The sequence below is a fragment of the Salmo salar genome, chromosome ssa01 (assembly GCF_905237065.1).
Source record: "Salmo salar chromosome ssa01, Ssal_v3.1, whole genome shotgun sequence".
NCBI lineage: Eukaryota > Metazoa > Chordata > Actinopteri > Salmoniformes > Salmonidae > Salmo > Salmo salar.
This window is the reverse complement of record NC_059442.1, coordinates 133,963,640-133,984,502: the sequence shown is the minus strand read 5'-3', so window position 1 is coordinate 133,984,502 and position 20,863 is coordinate 133,963,640. Positions and strand designations below refer to the sequence as shown.

General features: G+C 42.4%; 2 protein-coding genes across 7 annotated transcripts; both read right to left on the bottom strand.

The window, feature by feature from the left end:
• Positions 1-328: 328 nt before the first annotated feature.
• On the bottom strand, positions 329-10,558 carry LOC106564371 (synaptic vesicle 2-related protein). 2 transcript variants are annotated; one of them, XM_014130433.2, is made up of 16 exons: positions 10,066-10,558; positions 5,780-5,919; positions 5,118-5,203; positions 4,899-4,997; positions 4,573-4,644; positions 3,413-3,537; positions 2,625-2,688; positions 2,367-2,492; positions 2,098-2,226; positions 1,902-1,978; positions 1,696-1,772; positions 1,415-1,522; positions 1,169-1,280; positions 911-992; positions 727-816; positions 329-612 (listed from the first exon to the last, which is right to left on the bottom strand). In XM_014130433.2, exons 1-16 carry the CDS (start codon positions 10,131-10,133, stop codon positions 388-390), a joined length of 1,680 nt encoding a protein of 559 aa, XP_013985908.1. In that variant the 5' UTR covers positions 10,134-10,558; the 3' UTR covers positions 329-387. The 2 variants fall into 2 exon arrangements, with proteins under 2 accessions (XP_013985908.1, XP_013985918.1); XM_014130443.2 differs by having other exon boundaries at positions 1,902-1,975; positions 10,066-10,556.
• Positions 10,559-10,932: 374 nt separating this feature from the next.
• On the bottom strand, positions 10,933-17,557 carry LOC106564405 (forkhead box protein N4). 5 transcript variants are annotated; one of them, XM_014130501.2, is made up of 10 exons: positions 17,326-17,557; positions 16,836-16,926; positions 13,721-13,884; positions 13,460-13,572; positions 13,264-13,374; positions 12,969-13,120; positions 12,733-12,829; positions 12,387-12,603; positions 11,921-12,268; positions 10,933-11,772 (listed from the first exon to the last, which is right to left on the bottom strand). In XM_014130501.2, the coding sequence occupies exons 1-10, from the start codon at positions 17,402-17,404 to the stop codon at positions 11,555-11,557; spliced, it is 1,590 nt and encodes a 529-aa protein (XP_013985976.1). In that variant the 5' UTR covers positions 17,405-17,557; the 3' UTR covers positions 10,933-11,554. The 5 variants fall into 5 exon arrangements, with proteins under 5 accessions (XP_013985976.1, XP_013985983.1, XP_045545916.1 ...); XM_014130508.2 differs by having other exon boundaries at positions 17,266-17,555; XM_045689960.1 differs by lacking the exon at positions 13,460-13,572 and having other exon boundaries at positions 17,326-17,556.
• Positions 17,558-20,863: the final 3,306 nt, after the last annotated feature.

The following is a 20,863-nucleotide window of genomic DNA, read 5'->3' as shown; positions in this document are numbered from 1 at the left end:
TACACACATTTCAGAACTCATGCACAGATATGCACCCATGTATTGCAATAATGAAAATTAACACTCTTAAATTATCAAAATAGTTATAGCAAAATTCATAGAAAAATTCTCTGAGCCTCTCAGGCTACACAATATCTATAAATACTCAGTCATCAAAGTCCCGTTAAAAATGCTGGTGTGCAAACTTAAGTGTAGTCTTGCTAATGTGCTGTAACTTGAGTTCTCTTCCCATCCAATAAGGTCTGCGTGGGGTTCCAGCTTGTAAACTGTCCCATCTTTAATATCCTTTTGTGTGGCATCCGTGACAAATGACTTGATAAGACTGAAGTGGGAATAATCAAGTGCCCTTTATTTCTCTCAACGCCTTACTCCACCCTAGTGTCCTCATCAGCTGTTATAGGATGATCCATAGCTGGTCTGCGTTGGTGAAGCCTCAGAGCCATTTGACATCTGGCCTGTTTTCATCTCCTCCTGACCGGCTGTGATTCGACTAGACTCCTGCAGGCCCAGGCCTGTGGTCTCAATGGGCAACAGCATGGATGCTCCTGTGGCCAGCAGGCAAAAGATGCAGTACACAGACAGTGTGAGGTACACAGACTTCTTGAGCAGCACCTGTATGGGCCAAAATAGCTGGAGGTTAGCAGTGGTGTGGAGCCAGAGGGCGGGAGTCCTCTGAGGGGGCAGGGTGTCTTAGATTCAAATGAAGTAAAACAAGGTCATGATTACCTGTGACACAAAGGGAGTTAGAAGGGCACCCCCCCTTGCCATCCCACTGCAGGTCCCGATGCCCAGAGCTCTGGTGGCTGTGGGATATACCTACAGAACAAATGATTTATACAAAACGTCCTCAACAGCAGAAGCTGAGGTTTTGGATGTCAAGTACCTACTGATGGAGAAAAAAAATGCTTACCTCAGGTGTGTAGACATAAGCAACTTGGAATCCCCCAGTGATGAACGCTCTGGCGATGAAGATGAAGACTGTCAGAGCTACCCTGTAGACCAAGTGTATGAGACATCAGCAGAGCATGAACACAGCTGTCACCCCCACACAGCGTTAAGAGAATGGGTGAAGCCAAATCAGTGACTAAATGGGCCAGTTCAGATTGAAGGCCCTTGATTACCAAGGTTCTCCAATCTTGGACCTGGTCAAGGTGAAGAGTGCACTTACCTTCCAACACAAGCGTACAGGGGCAGAATGCACACAGAGAACATCAGGAAACACATTGCCATGCTTTTCTTCCTGCCAATCCGATCGATCACAAACAATGTCACAAAAAGACCTGCAGAGACAGGATTAAAAAAAACGGAAATACAGAATGTCCCACTCAGCACATCAACAAAACACAAGACTCAGTTTCGTTAAATTACTGCTGAACAGTATCTATGGTACATAAATGCCTTAAATGTCATTCACCTGGAAATTCAGCTAAGGTGGTCCAGAGTAGGTCTTTGTAGTCATCTAACGTCAAGTATTTGCATTCCAGGTTGCACTTTGGCTCAGTCTTTGCACCTTGGGTGATGACTGGAGGTACATATTTTTTAAGTCAAAGGTTCTAAAAGAGCAACTAGAAGGGCAGGCTTGCAGGACTGTTTACCATGTTTGATCGTTAGGCCGGTGCAGGAGTTTCTCCTTAAGACTATCAAAAAGGGAAGTTTCAACCTTTCAGAGTAACATGCAGACCAGCTGTCACTCACCACCACACGCGTCTCCTGCCTGGAATAGCTCAGTGGTCAGGAGGACCAGGCCATAGTAGGAGAAGGCATTGGCAAACCTGCGACAGAAACCATACAAACACAGATCACACAAAGGGCCCAACTCTGGGTTTCTGAGGTTCTGGGAGGACGGGGTGCACTGGTTGAGCTAATGAGATGCCTGTATAATGAGAGCAAAATCGACTTACCATATAAACCACAGGAGAAGAGTGGTTCTGCGATATTGAGGAGTTAAGAGATCTCGGATCCTACCACGCTCCTCCTGCTTTACAAATACATAAAAAGCACACCCAAGCAATTGTGAATTCACAAAAAGTTGTCAGCTAAGATGGTCTCAGATAAACATATACCACATGAATGCACACACCAATTATACGGTTTCACCTGTTTATTGGCAATAAGCTTCCCAAGAGGCATGGTCTTCCCATTGTCAGCAGCGATGAGTCTTAACGTTTTCATAGCATTTTCCCTGTTTCCCGAAAGCACATCAAAGCGGGGACTCTCAGGTAGCCACTGTATCAGACACAGACACATGCATATGACACACTTCATCCACTACCTATGTGTTCAGTATCACCCACCTTTGTGATGCGTGTCAACCTTTGTCTCAGAACCATAGATACTGCAGGTCTCAGTTCATTCGTAATACTTACAAAACAGAAGGTAACAAAGACCACCAGGGGTGCAGTAGACAGGCCAAGCAGCCAGCGCCAGCCCATGGTAGGCATGAGCCAGATGGCCAGAAGGACCTCAAACACAGCGCCAAGGGCCCAGAATATCTGATGGCCGCCAAGACAAGAGGATTAAGCACTGTAGGATGGAACACTACTCCAGAAATGGTTTATTTTCTTATAAAACTAATGCATTAGTACAAATTAGTACAAATATGAAGGCCAGTGGACAGAAAGTACCTCAATCAGCATAACGCAGGTGGCCCTTGACTTCCTTGGGAGGAACTCAGAGTACAACGTCACCCTGAAAGAAAATGTCCATTAATGAATCTAAAAATGACTTTTATACCTGATGCAGAGCACAACTATAGGGAATTCAAATAAGCACGGCATACAACATTATCTTCTACAGGTAATAGGGTAGCCCGGTATTGGTCAGAAAATTAAACCGTTACCTTGGCTATAAAATAAAAAGTTCTACAGCATCAGTTACATTCAGTACAAAATAAACTACTAACAGCCAGCATTTTATTAACAAAAGCATAACAAAAGGCAGTATTTTCTGGTCCTGAATCATTGAGTCTGGAACCAGTTCTATCAATCAGACTCAGGGCTAAAAATACACTTGTTTTGTTCCTGGTTGGAGCGTTATTGTTGCTCTGCCATCTTCACAGGTCTAACTGTCCCAAGAGAGAATGTCAGTGTGCTACAATAACAGTGTTCTGTTAATTCAGCCTGATCAGCTCCACTGCAGATAAACCACATTTAGGAAAGGTTCAACTCGGATTGAGAGACTAACGCAGTCATTTCAAAGACATCAGTCATTTCAACAGTACTTTACAATGCATCTCCATGATACTGTTAAAGTGGCATTTAGGGTGAATTTATGATGATCATCTTTCATGTACGACATCTTGGAAATCTGGACAAAGTCTGATGTGTTCTATTCCACTGCATTGCAACAGAGTGCGGCACTGAGGAAGCCAGGTCAGGTGTGCTGTATGTGCCTTATGTAGTACATCACTCACGACTGTGGGGCTCCTCCGATGCCAAAGCCCACCAGGCCGCGCAGCACCATGACCCAGCCATACGTCGGGGAAAAGGCACTGAGGAAGCCGTAGTATAGGACCCACATCATACACATCGTCAGGCCCTGTTCACCACACAAATACACAGTGTACAAAACATTAGGAACACCTTCCTAATACTGACCTTTTGCCCTCAGAACAGCCTCAATTCCTAGGGGCATGGACTCTAGAAGGTGTTCGAAAGCGTTCGACAGGGATGCTGGCCCATGTTTACTCCAATGCTTCCCACAGTTATGTCAAGTTGGCTGGATATCCTTTGGGTGGTGGACCATTCTTGATACCCACGTGAAACTGTTGACCGTGAAAAACCCAGCATTGTTGCAGTCCTTGGCCCCATCTTGTGCGCCAGGCACCTACCACCATACCCTGTTCAAAGGCACTTAAAATCTTTTGTCTTGCCCATTCACCCTCTGAATGGCACACCTATGCAATCCATATCTTCTTCTTCTTTGGAGTTTAATGGCGGTTGGCATCCAATATGTTGCATTACTGCCCCCAACTGGACCATAAAATAAATCCATTATACTTCGTAATACAAAATAAAAGAACATCCTTCAAACTAACCCTACACTCACAAGTCATGTCTCAATTGTTTCAAGACTTAAAAATCCTTATTTAACCTGACTCCTCCCCTCCATCTATACTTACAGTCCAGTTGGGGGCAGTAATGCAACATATTGGATACCTGCCGCCACAGGGTATGGTAGTAGGTGCCTTGCGCACCAGTTTGGGTCAAGGACTGCAACACTCAACAGGGGCGGCAGGTAGCCTAGTGGTTAGAGTGTTGGACTAGTAACTGAAAGGTTGCAAGATCGAATCCCTGAGCTGACAAGGTAAAAATCTGTTGTTCTGCCCTTGAACAAGGCAGTTAACCCACTGTTCCCTGGTAGGCTGTCATTGAAAATAAGAATTTGTTCTTAACTGACTTGCCTAGTTAAATAAAGGTAAAATTGAAGTGTATTTAACAGGTGACATCAATACGGGATCATAGCTTGGTCAGTCTATGTCATGGAAAGAGCAGGTTTTGTACACTCAGTGTATTTCACCATCACATGACCAAATCATAGCCAATGATTAAACAATTGCAGACTGAAACTTACTACTTTTCTGCCGTACTTGTCAGATATATTTCCCCATAGAGTCGAGCTGAACATCATCCCAATGAACACCACCTGAGAGAGAAGAAGTGACCTGATGACATCACTGTAACATTGACACCCAATGAATGATTACTACAAATACTATCCTATTAAAATGTTGGCTGTATGCCTTCAGCATTTCCTCTCTAGCTGGTGGCTACCCTCACAAGCCTTAATGAAGCCTATATGATTAGGTCTAATGTGATGATGACTACATGGCGTAATCAAACCAATGCGATAAAGCTTATGAGAGAATAATCCCAGTCTAGATACAGAATGAGACTGACCGATGTTAGCATAGCCACCTTCCAGCTGGGCAGCATCCACTCACAGTGCAACTGAGGGGATATGATGCTCAGGATCATCATCTCCATGGCGTCCGCCATCTACAGTAAACACAACATGAGAGTCAGTGAGAGCAGCTCGTGGTTAGGAAGGGTTGTTGTTCCACAAATTGAAAAGATTTAAGGTCATGTCGGTCATAGGAATCAATCCCACTCTCTCACCCATGACAGTCCAGTAAGGATAGAAAGCTTCCACTGAAACTTTCCAAAGCCAATGGCCTCCACTGCATCCTCCACCGTAAAGGTATCTGACAGGGCAGAGAGAAAGATGGGGTCAAGTTATAATAAATCCCCAAAACAACATCTTACATGTTCTATCGTTCACAAACTTTCCCATACATGCTGCTTGTTCTACATCAGACCAGGAATAACTTCATTAATATTATGAACCATGATCAGAAGTGGTTACTAACTCAATGTAACAATTGGACAAGCGCTAACATGATATTAGGCGCTGAATGATGATGTCAGAAGAGTATTCTAGATGAGAGAGATTGATTGGTTGTTTAAGTAGCATAGACGTTTGTGTACAATTCGTGTTAATTGGATGAAAAGTTGGGTAACATTCAAGATAACAATGCCACATATTTAAAAATGTATAGGTGTTCTCGTATCAATAAGTAATGGTAAACTGAGAAATAGTGTTGATGAATTGAGTGGACAGTGGTCAAGCTCAAGCTTTGGGAGACTTTGTATGGTTCAGTATTTAGTTTGAATAGCATATTTTCATAAATCCATGGGTTCAAGAGCATCAGGTAATTCTAAACAACAAATGAGCAGTCAATAGATGTGGATGAAACAAAATATAAATCAGTATGTGAAACCTTCAGTGGGGTCCTGTCCTGTCCTGCGCTCCCCAAGGTCCACAGTGTGCATCCCCGTGGTGTAGACCTCATAGTCTCCACACTGATCCTCCTCATCGTGACGCAGACTGTCTCCCGCTGTACCTCGAAACGTCACCACACTGAAACCAAACAACACACATCTTAAACACTACAGAGAAAGCAATAGATCTAGAGAATGACAACATCCTGATGTGACTTCCTGAACGCCATTGGTTTATTTCATACTGAATCTACTGTATTGTCCATGATGACTATTCAATAGGCTACGCAAACTATTGCAAATTGAGAAAAGATGTGACTAAACCGAATAAGAAGAAGAAACTCTACTATGAAACAAATAAAGACTGAAAGTAAAACGATTTGGTACACCTTAAATGAAATGTTGGGCAAAAAGGTCAACTCAGCTCCATCATTCATTGAATTAGATGGCTCATTCATCACAAATCCCACTGATATTGGCAATTACTTTGATTATTTTCATTGGCAAGATTAGCAAACATAGGCATGACGTGCCAGCAACTAACGCTGACACTACACATCCAAGTATAACTGATCAAATTATGAAAGATAAGCATTGTAATTTTGAATTCTGTAAAGTGAGTGTGGAAGAAGTGAAAAAAGATTGTTGTCTATCAACAATGACAAGCCACCGGGGTCTGACAACTTCGATGGAAAATTACTGAGGATAATAGCGAACGACATTGCCACTCCTATTTGCCATATCTTCAATCAAAGCCTACTAGAACGTTTGTGCCCTCAGGCCTGGAGGGAAGCGAAAGTAATTCCGCTACCCAAGAATAGTAAAGCCAACTTTACTGGCTCAAATAGCCGATCAATCAGCCTGTTACCAACCCTTAGTAAACTTTTGGAAAAGAATTGTGTTCGACCAGATACAATGCTATTTTACTGTAAACAAATTGACAACATACTCTCAACATGCTTATAGGGAAAGACATTCAACAAGCACGGCACTTAAATGACCAGTGGTGGAAAAAGTACCCAATTTTCATACTTTAGTAAAAGTAAAGATTCCTTTTAAAAAAATGACTCAAGTAAAAGTCACCCAGTAAAATACTACTTGAGTAAAAGTCTAAAAGTATTGGGTTTTAAATGTACTTAAGTATCAAAGTAAAAGTATAAATCATTTAAAATGTCTTACCAGACAACATGACTTTCTTGTTTTTTTAATTTACGGATAGCCACCAACGCTCAAAACGCAGACATAATTTACAAACGAAGCATTTGTGTTTAGTGAGTCGACCAGATGTTCTCTTGATAAGTGTGTGAATTAGACACATTTCTGTCCTGTTAAGCATTCAAAATGTAACGAGTGCTTTTAGGTGTCATCGAAAATGTAAGGAGTACATTATTTATTTTTTTGGAATGTAGTGGAGTAAAAGTTGTCAACAATATAAATAGTAAAGTAAAGTACAGATACCCCCAAAAACTACTTAAAAGTACTCAAAAGTAGTTTTACACCACTGTAAATGACTGATCATTGGCTGAGAGAAATTGATGATAAAAAGATTGTGGGAGCTGTTTTGTTAGACTTCAGTGCAGCTTTTGACATTATTGAGAGCTGCAGTTAGTTTCAGAATGGGTGGCAAGGAATAAGTTAGTCCTAAATATTTCAAAAACTAAAAGCATTGTATTTGGGACAAATCATTCACTAAACCCTAAACCTCAAGTAAATCTTGTAATAAATAATGTGAAAATTGAGCAAGCTGAGGTGACTAAACTGCTTGGAGTAACTCTGGAGTGTAAACTGTCATGGTCAAAACATATTGATACAACAGTAGCTAAGATGGGGAGAAGTCTGTCCATAATAAAGCGGTGCTCTGCCTTCTTAACAACACTATCAACAAGGCAGGTCCTACAGGTTCTAGTTCTGTCGCACCAGTCGTGTGGTCAGGTACCACAGAGAGACCTCTGAAAATTACAATTGGCTCAGAACAGGGCAGCATGGCTGGCACTTAAATGTACACTGAGAGCTAACATTAATAATATGCATGTAATTCTCTCATGGCTCAAAGTGGAGGAGAGATTGACTTCATCACTACTTGTTTTTGTAAGAAGTGTTGGCATGCTGAATGCACCGAGGTGTCGGTTTAAATTACTAACACACAGCTCGGAGACCCATGCATACCCCACAAGACATGCCACCAGAGGTCTGTTTAAATTACTAGCACACAGCTCGGAGACCCATGCATACCCCACAAGACATGCCACCAGAGGTCTCTTCACAATCCCCAAGTCAAGAACAGTACTCCGTAAAACCATGGCTACATGGAACTATATTCCACATCAGGTAACTGCAGTAGAATCAGAAGCAGCTAATGGGGATCCTTAATAAATACAAATATAAATGAGAACAACAGCAACAGGAATCAATCTACTGATAACATGGCACGCCCAGAGTACCTGGGTCATTCCAGCAATTGGGTGCCTTTTGAGTAGTGTGACTTGGTAAAAAACAACATTTGATTTCACCTCATTTTAACATTCTGTCATAAAGAGCACATGTTCAACTAAATAGAAAAACATGTTATCCCATCTCAAGAGGCAAGTGCCTATTAAGTGCCAAATAAAGTAACAGGGTTGACTGTAACATGTTGAAGATTTCATCTTATAAATCCCCATGTGACAAGGGGAATGGACGTTTATTGTGTGCAACACGGAGGCGTAATTGAAAGTAAGCTTCACAATTAAAAATAAAAATATTTCAACATTTCTAGCCTATCTATGGGTAACACGGTTGACATGTTATCTTCGACCCAGTCCCTTTTCCACCACAAAATACCAGAAAATGGCCAAAAACAGTAGAACCAGCTCACCTGCTTTTACACTATGGTTTGATTAAAATAGATATTCAAATGTATTCTTTTTTTTAATATATTTTTTTAAAGGACTAGTTTCACCACATTAAAACAAGACTTCAAGTAACAGGGTTGACCTTAAAATGTGGGACAGATGTACATGAATCACTAATGAGTCATACATTAAATAAATAATTATTATTTAGAAATTACTTTGTCAAAGCAACTTAATAAATAGGGCTTTACAATGGTGGTGAAAGCTTGGGAGACATTTTGGGTTTAAGTGGGTTAAATCTTAACGCAGAATTTGGGGAAGTTAGCTGTCATGACCTGATCTGCTTCACCTGTACTTGTCCTTGTCCTTGTCTCCACCCCCTCCAGGTGTCACACATCTTCACCACTTATCCCATGGTATTTACACCTGTGTTTTCTGTCTGTCTGTGCCAGTTTGTCTTTTTTTTTTTTCAAGCCTACCAGTGGTTTGTGTCTCAGCGCCTGCGTTTCCCCAGTCTCGCTTTTCTCACCCTCCTGGTTTTGACCCCCGCCTCCAAATACAGATATGCATCTGTTGGTTACAGATACCTTTTAAAAAAATGGGCCTCAGGAACTCGTCGCAGTGTTTGTGCATTCCAATTGCCAATCGATAAAATGCAATTGTGTTTGTTGTCTGTAGTTTATGCCTGCCCATACCATAACCCCACTGCCACCATTGGGCACTCTGTTCACAATGTTGACATCAGCAAACCACTTGCCCACACAACGCCATACACATGGTCTGCGGTTGTGAGGCTGGTTGGACGTACTGCCAAATTCTCTAAAACGACGTTGGTAAAGAAATGAACAATTCTCTGGCAACAGCTCTGGTGGACATTCCTACAGTCAGCATGCCAATTGCACACTCCCTCAAAACTTGAGACACCTGTGGCATTGTGTTGTGACAAAAGTGCACATTTTAGAGTGGCCCTTTATTGTCCTCAGCACAAGGTGCACCTTTGTAATGATCATGCTCTTTAATACGCTTCTTGATATGGCTGTCAGGTGGATTATCTTGGCAAATGATAAATGCTCACTAACAGGGATGGAAACAAATTTATGCACAACATTTTAGAGAAATAAGCCTTTTGTTTATATGGATCATTTCTGGGATCTTTTATTTCAGCTCATGAAACACTTTACATGTTGCGTTTACGTTTTATTTCAGTGTATAACAGGATTTTAAAATTCAATATTGGTGCACAATTTCTACATAAAATATAAAAGGGCACTCATTTCATGGAACAACCCAGCTATGCAAAGAATCCAGTTTTCTTCCCCCCATGATTCCCCTACAGGTATATCTAACGGAAAACTAGGTCATTCACCTTGCACTTCAACTTATCGTTAAGTGTGATTCCATCAATATAAAACTCCAGTAAGCTAGAATTTATGAGACTTAGATATTTACTGTACCTGATTTCAGGATCCCTCCATTGCTGGTAACTTATGTTGGATGTTTTCCCCCAGTTGCTCATGTTCATAAGGCTGAAGGACAGGGACTGAGAGCACCTGGTTTCAGGTGTTGTTGAGTTGGTTAAACCTGCTGGGGCATCTTCTATCTCAAATTACAGTCAGTCATCCAATCGGAATTAGGCCCTCATGGAAGGGAGAGGGAGGAGTTAAATCTACTGTAAACAACCTTTGGGAGAGGTAGGAAGAAGGATGTAAAAGACAATGAACTTTAAACCATTGGCCTCATACTGCCTAATTTTACCATTGTCACTACTATGTATTACCTATACATAAGGGTTACACAACCACTTTTACAAATGGTACTTGGGATATGTACACAGTATGGATATGAAAATAAGCACTTTGTCGCAATACTCTAGACTGACAGTAGACGGTGCTCTTGCACCACGCTACCAAAGTGCACTATTGACATTCAAGTGAACCAGTTGAAAAACCTCAAGGTCAAAGGTCAATTAGGGGGGTGTGAAATAGAAATGTTTTTTTTTTTTTTTTTTTGCATATCCCACTTCCCCTGAGACACCATCGGAGCAGAGTCACGGCCATCAGAGGGGTATAGCCGTCTGTCAGATTCATCTCAAGATTAAAGTCTTTAGTAACAATAGCAAATGGCATGTGTAAATATTTACGGTTAGACAAACCCATAGTAGGCACAGGAGTCTATTGTCAGGTTAAAACAGGTGAATCTGCTAAGGCTTTAATACCTTTACATTAACAATCTTTAGTTAAATGTTTTTAGTATTTCTGAAATAACATGTAAAAGTCCTCTATATTACAATATAAAATAATTGTACGGCGTGGCATCAAGAGTCATTTTGGAGAATTTACTCAGAGCATAGTAAATAAATACAAATGAACCAAAATAAATACACAGAAAATGCAGAGATAATGCCTACCTAGCAGTACTATAGTACTACAAACATAGCCTATCAAGCTACAGTACCACAGTCAAATCCCGTAAAATAAAAAGTATTGTTTGCACAAGCTAGTAAATCAGTAAGACTTTTCCTCCACAAGGAATAGCCTGGGTAACAGATCAGTTTCCATGACAACGTCTACATATCTTCACAGAAACAAACATTGACTCCGGCTCTTGTAGAAATAAAGTGGCATTGCATTTTACCGCCGAAGATCCACACACACAAAAACGCTTCATCCTCATCACTCTAAAAGGCTGACAGACGCAATCAAACATGCCCATGCTTGTTGATTTTGGCTGCTTCTTGTGTGCTTTGGTGTTGAAACAGGAATCAGGAAAAAAAAAAAAAAAAAAAACAGACTGGGTGAGACATCCTGTCAGGTGTGGAAAAGTTCAGGATTCTCATACAGTTGGTGCGGGGACTTTCAGGTTCAACAGTAATGATCTTCTCATAGTCTGTCCTGGTGTATTTCAGTGTTTAATACACTGTATATCAGTGTTTCAAAGTCAAAGTCAGAGCTGGGCGATGGCCTGGCCCCTGGCCTCTGTGGTTGTGATGTACTGGGAGGGGACAGCTGGTGCTGTGTCCAGGGTGGTGTATAGCCCGGCCACCTGTCGGTCCACCAGGGGCTGTCCAGTGCTGGGGCCAGTCAGCTCACAGTCAGAGTGGTTAAAGGTACCCAGAGACTCCAAGCTGAAGCCCTCCTCCTTCATCTCCTCCCATAGGCTCCCTGAAAGACAGAAACAAACACATTATCACCATAGTTTAAAACAGACAGTTATGGTGAAGACCATCTGTTTTGATAAATGTGATCAACAAATATGGCATTTTGATTTTAAACATATGGTGACATCCCTCCTATCCTCATCAGAACCCACCGGCAAACTCCATGATACTGGAGTCCAGAGCGTCCACCTCGGCTGTGACGTCTGGGTGGAGGCTGTACAAGCTGTGGCTATAGGGGTGTCTGTAGGGCTGCGGCTGGGGGAAGGGGCTGTGGGAGTAGTCTGGAACAGCATGGAGGGGAGGGGTCCGGGTGGGTACAGGGGAGCTGGGTTCTCCTTGGAGGGTGTGATTCTGGGCCTGGAGGTGGAAGGGGAGGGAGGACTGCAGATGTCCAGACAGCGGGGGACCACAGGACCTGGACGGGACACATGTCCTCCTGGGATCACAGGGCTTTCTCCGGCAGCCGTCCGGTCGGTCTGTGATCAACCTATCCAGCTCATCTGAGAGCCAATACAAGAGCATTAGCTATAAACACTCATCAAGCAATATTATATAATGAATCAGAATGTTGCAATTATTGTCATGTTTCCACTCCCATCCTTTCCTCCCAGGTCTCACCTGGGTTGGCCATGCTGTGGCGGATGGCAGTCAGGTCCTTGCGTTTCCACTTCTGCATCTCCTCCTCCATCTTGTTGATCTTGGCTGGGTTGAGGGCCCACAGACAGCCCTTACGAGAGGTAGAGGAGGAGCCTCCCTGCTTGTTCTCCTCCTTCTCAAAGCACTTGTTCAGAGACAGGTTGTGTCTCACAGAGTTCTTCCAGCCGTCAGGCGCCGTCTGTAGGGTGGAGAACCATACATCAGTAAAAAACATTACACTGATCATATATAATGTTGCTGATGTTCCCAAACTTCCACGAGACCTGACAATCTCAGGTGTGTAAAGCAGTATCTCTCTGCTCCTCACCTTGAAGTAAGGGAAGTGCTCCTTCATGAAGCCGTAGATCTCACTGACAGGGAGGCTGCCTGTCCGGCTGTTCTTCAAGGCCATAGAAATCAGGCAGCTGGCAAAAACCGTCAAATATCATGCATTTTCATTTTTGCTCAGTTCCAATTGTTCTGACCAATAGTCTGCTTTACACACTGTGTTAAAACTGCACCGATTAAATGGAAATGGAAAAAGGAGAGGTCAGTGTGTCCTACCTGTAGGAGTAGATAGGTTTAGGGAAGGCCTTGGGTTGTTGTAGCAGATCCTGGTTGTTGTGGGGGTTGGTGATGCTCATGACTGCTGCTTGCTGATCATACAGGTTCTGCTTATGGTAGGAGGTGCTGTTGTACAGGCTGCTGGGGGAATGCTGGGAAAAAGCAAAACAAGAGACATATTAGGCTGTCTTTGAATCAATTACAAGTGCTAGAAATACTCTGCATATTTCTGACATACAGTCTTACGTTCATAAGAGTTCAGAAACACTTCTGAAACAGTCAGTGGATGTGTTACCTGTTGCACAGCCTGAGCTGGGCTGTAGGCCTGCTGGGGGGAGTGGAAGTAGTGGGCTGGGGAGGACTGGTATTCTGAGGCAGGCACAGCACTTCCTGGCAATCCTGCCATCTGAAAGACAAAGACACACAGTAGGAGGGGAAGAAGTGTTGATTTAAAAAATAACTACAATAATAAGACCCCAAAAAATACTTACATTTCCATTTTGATTGTTGAGGTAGTTCATTCCAATATAAGTGTTTTGCATGTTGCTATGTGGAGGGGCCATGGTATTATATCCTAGTGCTGTACTCATGTTGCTTTGCTGGTCTGAAAAAAAGAGTTTATGTTTCAGGCCAGGTGTGTATATGTGTTTTTTGGCTTGTGTGTGTGTGTGTGTGTGTGTGTGTGTGTGTGTGTGTGTGTGTGTGTGTGTGTGTGTGTGTGTGTGTGTGTGTGTGTGTGTATTGTGTCTCACCTGTGTGTAGTTCCAGTATGCTGCTCTGGGGTCCTGCGTTGTTGAAGGCCAGTCTGCCTGTGGCCATCTGCTGCAGCCTGGGTACATCCACGGTGGTTAGCCAGGACAGAGACTGCAGGTCCCCCAGCTCCTCACTCTGCTGGGGCGGCTCAGTGGTCAGTAGCCTGACAGACACACACACAATGAGCTGGTTACATCTACTGTAAGGGAGCTATGGGATAAACATATTCCTTATAATGTATATTGCCACTGCCCTCAGCTTATCAAGACAAGAGGTCACTGAAACTTTTGCTAACGTGCTATTCTTCTTTTTTCGCTTGTATTGAGTTGAAATGTAAAATACACTGAACAAAAATATAAACGAAACATGCAACAATTTGAACATTTTTACTGAGTTACAGTTCATTTAAGGAAATCAGTCATTTAAAATAAATTAATTAGGCCCTAATCTATTGATTTCACATGACTGGGAATACAGATATGGATCTGTTGGTCACAGATACCTTAAAAAAAAAGTAGGGGCGTGGATCAGAAAACCATTCAGTATCTGATGTGAACACCATTTTCCTCATGCAGCGCGACCTCTCCTTCGCATAGAGTTGATCAGGCTGTTGACTGTGGCTTTTGGAATGTTGTCCCAATCCTCTTCAATGGCTGTGCGAAGTTGCTGGACATTGGCTGGAACTGGACACGCTGCCGTAACCCGTTGATCCAGAGCATCCCAAACATGCTCAATGGGTGACATGCCTGGTGAGTATGCAGGCCATGGAAGACCTGGGACATTTTTCAAGCTTCCAGGAATTGTTTAAAGATCATGGCGCCATGCATATGAGGTGATGGCGGCGGATGAATGGCACGACAATGGGCCTCAGAATCTCGTTACGGTATCTCTTCATTATGCCTGCCCATAAAATAACCCCACCGCCACCATGGGGGCACTCTGTTCACAACGTTGACACCAGTAAACCGCTCGCCCACACAATACAATACACGTGGTCTGCGATTGTGAGGCTGGCTGGACGTACTGCCAAATTCTCTAAAATGACATTATGGTAGAGAAATGAACATTCAATTCTCTGGGAACAGCTCTGGTGGACATTCCTGCAGTCAGCATGCCAATTGCACGCTCCTTAAAAAGTTGAGACATCTGTGTCATATGACAAAACTGCACATTTTAGAGTGGCCTTTTATTGCCCCCAGCAGAAGGTGCACCTGTGTAATGATCATGCTGTTTAATCAGCTTCTTGATATGCCACATCTGTCAGGTGGATGGATTATCTTGGCAAAGGAGAAATGCTCACTAACAGGAATAAGGTTTTTGTGCATATGGAACATTTCTGGGATATTTTATTTCACCTTATGAAACATGGGACCAACACTTCACATGTTGTGTTTATATTTTTGTTTGCATAAAGGACATTTTCTTCATTTTAATGAGCATGTTACTTTCCAGTTCCAGACAGTGAAAAACAAGGTGATGTAACATCTGGTGACCACTGATCCTAATGCTCCATTGGCTGAATCACAATACACAGACGCACACCCACGGTACAGAAAATGTGGAGTAGGGTCGGGTACACAGTGTGCACATTGTCTGCAACAGTTGGTCTGGCCATTGAATAATGATTAGTTATTGTGTCCCAAACGACAGTCCCCAGCCCAGTGGCACGTGGCTCTATTGTTTCCAGAGGGCTGTTCCCGGATTGTCCCAACCCACTCCACCCCCATCCCCATGATGACCAAAGCCTGCATTCATCTGGTTGAGTGACAGCTAATTGACAAGCGAGTTAAAAGAGAGCCATCTGCCTCTCTGTCACCACCAGACCCTCTGCACTACAACCAACCATTCTCTACTGAAGCGGACTCCCCGAGGGGAGCCATAGCCTGGAAGGCAGGCTTAATGCTGTTGACTCTTCTAAACAGACGTTACAATAACATGCATGTTGCATACAAAATGACATCAGTCTGGCCTTACAGCTTCACCCACACACTGCTATCAGTAGGTAGACTTATTTTCAGTCACATGATAAAAACAACGTGTTGCTTGGAGACCCTGTGTTGACCATTTCATACCAACAAGCTAAAAATGGGAATGGTTAATAACTATAAGTAATATAATGTGAAAACCCGGTCTACAAACAGGCCATTGAAGTTTGATTGTGGTTCATTTGGCAGTCAGGGTTTGGTCAATGTGTTGAATTAACTCCATTGAAAGTAGGCTAATGATAAAAGAGCTGATCTGGGTTTCAATCAATGGGCCATAGGCTATGAGTTAAGAAACAAGTTAATTAAGCATAAGAAATTAGACTACAGTGAGAACATTACAATAAAGTTACATTAATGTGGGAACAGAATATTCAGCATGATAAAAGTGACTGTAGTTCATTCAATGACAATTTGACTGCGAACAATCTCCAAACTTGATTGCTTGAAAAGTCACTAAACATAAAAATCAGAAAAAACACCAACCTTTTGAGGGAAACATCCATGTGCCACAAATAATACCGCTCAATTTAGCTTAGCACAAAATAATGATTCCTTCTGAGGTAAAAGTCCCTTTACTCAACAACGTCGCTAGGTGAACTCCAAACAAACACAATGTGAAGGCTAGAGACAAGCAGGTCCAGTGCACTGAACAATAACCTAGTTGAAGTGAGCTCTGATTGCCCAGGAAAAAAGCTGTTCTTTACTCGAACTTGTAAAGGAGTGTTCGATGTGTCCACCCCCTTCGATTACCAGTACAAATTAGAAAGGCAGTGAAGCAAGTCCTCCCCCCAGGAGTAACTACAAGCAGTGTCCCCTTGTTTTCTATTTTTGAGGCCAGCCCCCCAAAGTCCCCACCACCAGACACCCAGGGATACATCTCCCCCTCTCCTCCATTGCCCCAAACAGCAGGACTAAAACAGTGCTGATGTATTCATTGTAATGTTTGTTTGCATATTTTCACACACACGGGGGGTGATAGAGTGAAAGAGAGAGAGAGAGAGAGAGAGAGAGAGGGGGGCTCTTAGCAAACCATAACGTTAACCTAAACCATACGGTTTGCCTGCCAAGCTTTTCAGAGTAAGCTAGTTCAGACAAGTGACAGACTGGTGATGTGATTAGCTGTCTGTACCTGAAATCATGTGATGAGGTGTGATGATTAACGTTAACGTTACTTCCAGAATTTCTGAGAATCGCCGTCATTCTGCGGGTGGTATCATCTCCTGAAAGATAAATAGCCACAGTTACTGTAGCTAGCTAATATTAGTTCAAAGATGTTCATTGTTCTATTTGTGGTTAGTTGATAAACCTGGCATACTTACAGCTAGCTAGCTAACCACAGAGACACAGCTAGCTTTACATTTAGCTATCCCGCGTAGTTACCTGACCCATACCTGACTGTCTAGTTAGCTAGATAAGTTAACGTTGCAAGCTAGCTCCCAATGCTACAACAATACTAGTATGGGACATGTATTTAACGTTACGTCACTGTGCTAGCTAGATATTAGAGATAGCCTAGCTACATGAAATGTAAACAACTGTGTAAACAACACCTTGCTAACCTGTTCTGAACGAATCCAAAAGTGTTATTTTCAACTTTAAGTTTGAGTCCATTCATTCACCTTTCAAACCGTTTTTAAAACTCCCTCTTCTGTCACCGACTGTCCAGTGTGGACTCCTCTCTGCCGAGGAGCTGTTCATCAGCACCACTGCTCTGGTTCGAATTCCGACCCCGCTCGCTTGGGCGCGCAGTGTGGGCTGCGGCGGGAAGGTGGTCGATGAGGCGCGGAGAGGAGGGGCAGTAGCGTCTGTTTTCAGGCTCAATAATAGTAGTGAAATAAACACCAGTGAAAGCAGCAAACAACATTGACAGGTTGGGATGATGCTATTTGAAAGGGGAGGGAATTCAAAAGTTTGCATATATTGATATTGCTTGTATAAAACATGGTTAGCGTATATTTTGCTCAAATAGGACTAATGACCCTGCTAAACAATGACTTAGATAGCCTAGGGCTAGGCCAACCTCCCAAATGATTGTATACTTTTTGAATACTTTTTAGCCGTCCCAATGGAGTGGGAAAGTTTATCGTCCAAGTTGCTCTTGAAATGTATTTTCCCGCAATCATCAGAACTGTTGCACATAGCCTCGTTCCCATAAATGAATAATCCGAACACACTCTGCCTATAGAGTTGGTGTAATTTGCCCCAGGTATGGTATGTTATCAACAGCAGCAAGCAGGAAACAAATCTGTCACAATCCAACACATAATTTAGTACTGAGCCGCAAGAAATAGAGAAGGTGGGACAAACATCTCTACTTTGTTTTTTCTTAAATAATCATTCTGGATAGCAATGTTGATCAATGACACATTTATGCTTAGGTAAATCATGTATGATTGTTCTCATTTTCATTCAAACATAACTTTAAATATAGATTTTTAGATGACATAAGAGCCACTAGAGTACATAATATGAGTCTCTGACACATGAAGGTTAAGCAGGAAAGCCATCATAGTATGGTATGTCCCTCTTACTGCAGCACAGGCTGGTGTTGACAGCAGCTGTAAGATGCACTGAAAGGACAATAGTTTCATCCCAACAGGCCCGATACTGTAGCTTCACCATGGCAGTGATGAGTGATTTGTAATTAGTCAGAATTGTTGCATTGAGTTCAGTCAGCTAGTTGCTATCAAGAGTTCCAGACAGAAAAGTGTTGACATTACACTGATATGTGCCATTTTAAGACAGAGTATGATTCTCTGTATATTGCAATAATATTTTCTCACATTGGGGATTTGACTAGGTCTAGTGGCATTGTGTCTAGTGATCTCTGTTGAACTGAACAGGGAATGAGGCCAACCTAAAAAAAAACAGAAGAAGGAAATTAGGACACCATGACAGCAAGTTTGCAGGGGCTGTTGCATTATGGGTTGTCCATAAATCCAGGTGCTATAGATAATGTTTATAGAGCTGCTCTTACCCTTGTATCAACGTCTCACTTCTCAGCAAGCATCCCTCAACACACAGATGAGCTGGCCTCCTCCTTCTCTGTCCTATCCAGATCAGATTCAGCGTCTATCGACCTGGACTGGACTTGTCAGAACGACCTGACCAGAAGAATCCTCCATTTTATGCACATTATATAACACCATGTACATGTTCTCAAAGGTAAGATTTTAGTCATTTGATTGCTCATTAGATTTTCAGTAGTGCATGCTAAACTATTTTTCCATATCTACAACAATAACCTCCACTATCTCTACATTTAAGTGTTACCAGCTCTATTAGCATTACCATATTGTAGCTCAGTCAAATTTCTGTTTACCTAAAGGATTGCGTTTTAGAATACTTTTATTTTATTGCTATCGCATGCATTTGGTCATGGTGTCCTAGCAGAACGTCTCTCGCTCAAAGAACATGGCAGAGATACAGAAGGCTACTACAGCAACCTGGCTAGTGTTGACCTTCAGTGTCCAGCTCCGTCCTCGGTTATCTATTTGCTCCTATAAATAAAGCATTAGTTGAATGTTGAGTTGTGTAAGACAAATTGAGCCTGTGCGTATTTATTTGTCTACCCTGTGATGCCCTCTGGAGGCAGAGTTGTGCTGTAATTGGTCAGATTGTTTACCCATGATGTTCTGAGAGGTTAAGGGGTCACTGTTTTCCCCCAGGCACATGTTACCTAATAGGCTGGTCTAGCTGGTTTTGTGTGTTTGTATTGTTTGGAGAAAGTTACTGGTTAAGTGCCTTGCTCAAGGGAACAATGCCATACAGCCCTGGTAATTAAACCGGCGACCCTTTGGTTATAGGCCAGCTTCTCTAACCTTGAGACTACTGCCACCACTATTGATGGTGTTAAGGTAGAACAGTGAAATTGCTGTGTATGGGATCGGATATCCCATTTCATTGAATGATAGAATGAGAGTAAGGTCAGAGAGGTTGGATGAGGATGATGACCTTACCGCATGACTGGAGTGGACTTTGATGACAAAGGGATACCTCTTGTTCCTCGCATTACAGAGACATAAAGTGTCAGGGGGAATAGAAAAGGAGTGTTTATGTGTGAGAGAGGGGCAGAGGGTCTGATGTGTTGGTTTAAAAATCATAGTCCTCAAACTCAGCATGAAATCTGTAATGGGAAAATCAACCCGCTGACTCTGGTGTAATTGGATTTTACAGGGACTCGTGCTAATTCAGAGAGCTGTGGGCAGGTAGCACAAAGCTTGTTAAGGCTAGACAAGCCATACCACAGGCTAAAGGGGCAGGATGTGTGGTAATAAGACGTGTGGTGTGATTGTAAGTATATGGGTGGGTGTGTTTGGTAGGGGGATGCAACAAAGAGAAAATAAACTGTTCAAAATGGTTCAGTGTTGCCCAATTCTTTTAAAAGTTAAAGTAGTTTCTGGAAATGTAAGCCTCTCTGTAACATTGACGGGAAAGGTAATAATCCCTTCTGTTCTGATTTGTAGCAGTGGTTACTTTTAAAAAGTTATGTGGCTTTAAAATATAACTTCTTTGTTGTGAATGTCTCCTCTCTGTTTAATCAGTGTGGCTGTAATGCAAGATGCCTTCGTTAATGTTTACAGGATGCTCGACTTTAAATTTTAAACAGTCGGAATGAGAGGGCAATGTTACGCTTCCCGCAAATCTGTCACAATCCAACACATCATTTAGTACTGAGCCGCAAGAAATAGAGAAGGTGGGACAAACATCTCTACTTTGTTTTTTCTTAAATAATCATTCTGGATAGCAATGTTGATCAATAACACATTTATGGTTAGGTAAATCATGTATGATTGTTCTCATTTTCATTCAAACATAACTTTAAATATAGATTTTTAGATGACATAAGAGCCACTAGAGTACATAATATGAGTCTCTGACACATGAAGGTTAAGCAGGAAAGCCATCATAGTATGGTATGTCCCTCTTACTGCAGCACAGGCTGGTGTTGACAGCAGCTGTAAGATGCACTGAAAGGACAATAGTTTCATCCCAACAGGCCCGATACTGTTGCTTCACCATGGCAGTGATGAGTGGTTTGTAATTAGTCAGAATTGTATCTGCCTAATCAAAGATCAGTAACACAATACCTGTGCTGTAATTTTGTGCGAGGAGGAGGATGAGGAGCTTGAAGCAGATAGTTTCCGCATCATTGTG

Excerpts from the sequence above, each read along its gene's own strand:
- LOC106564405 (XM_014130501.2), bottom strand. The coding sequence starts at position 17,404 with ATGAACAGCTCCTCGGCAGAGAGGAGTCCACACTGGACAGTCGGTGAC. Across the intron at positions 16,927-17,325 it reads TTTTAAAAACGGTTTGAAAG|GAGATGATACCACCCGCAGA; the intron begins GTGAATGAATGG and ends TTTATCTTTCAG. Across the intron at positions 12,830-12,968 it reads AAACCTATCTACTCCTACAG|CTGCCTGATTTCTATGGCCT; the intron begins GTAGGACACACT and ends GGTTTTTGCCAG.
- LOC106564371 (XM_014130433.2), bottom strand. The coding sequence starts at position 10,133 with ATGAACATGAGCAACTGGGGGAAAACATCCAACATAAGTTACCAGCAA. Across the intron at positions 5,204-5,779 it reads AGGACAGGACCCCACTGAAG|ATACCTTTACGGTGGAGGAT; the intron begins GTTTCACATACT and ends CTGCCCTGTCAG. Across the intron at positions 2,227-2,366 it reads TCTTTGTTACCTTCTGTTTT|TGGCTACCTGAGAGTCCCCG; the intron begins GTAAGTATTACG and ends TGTCTGATACAG.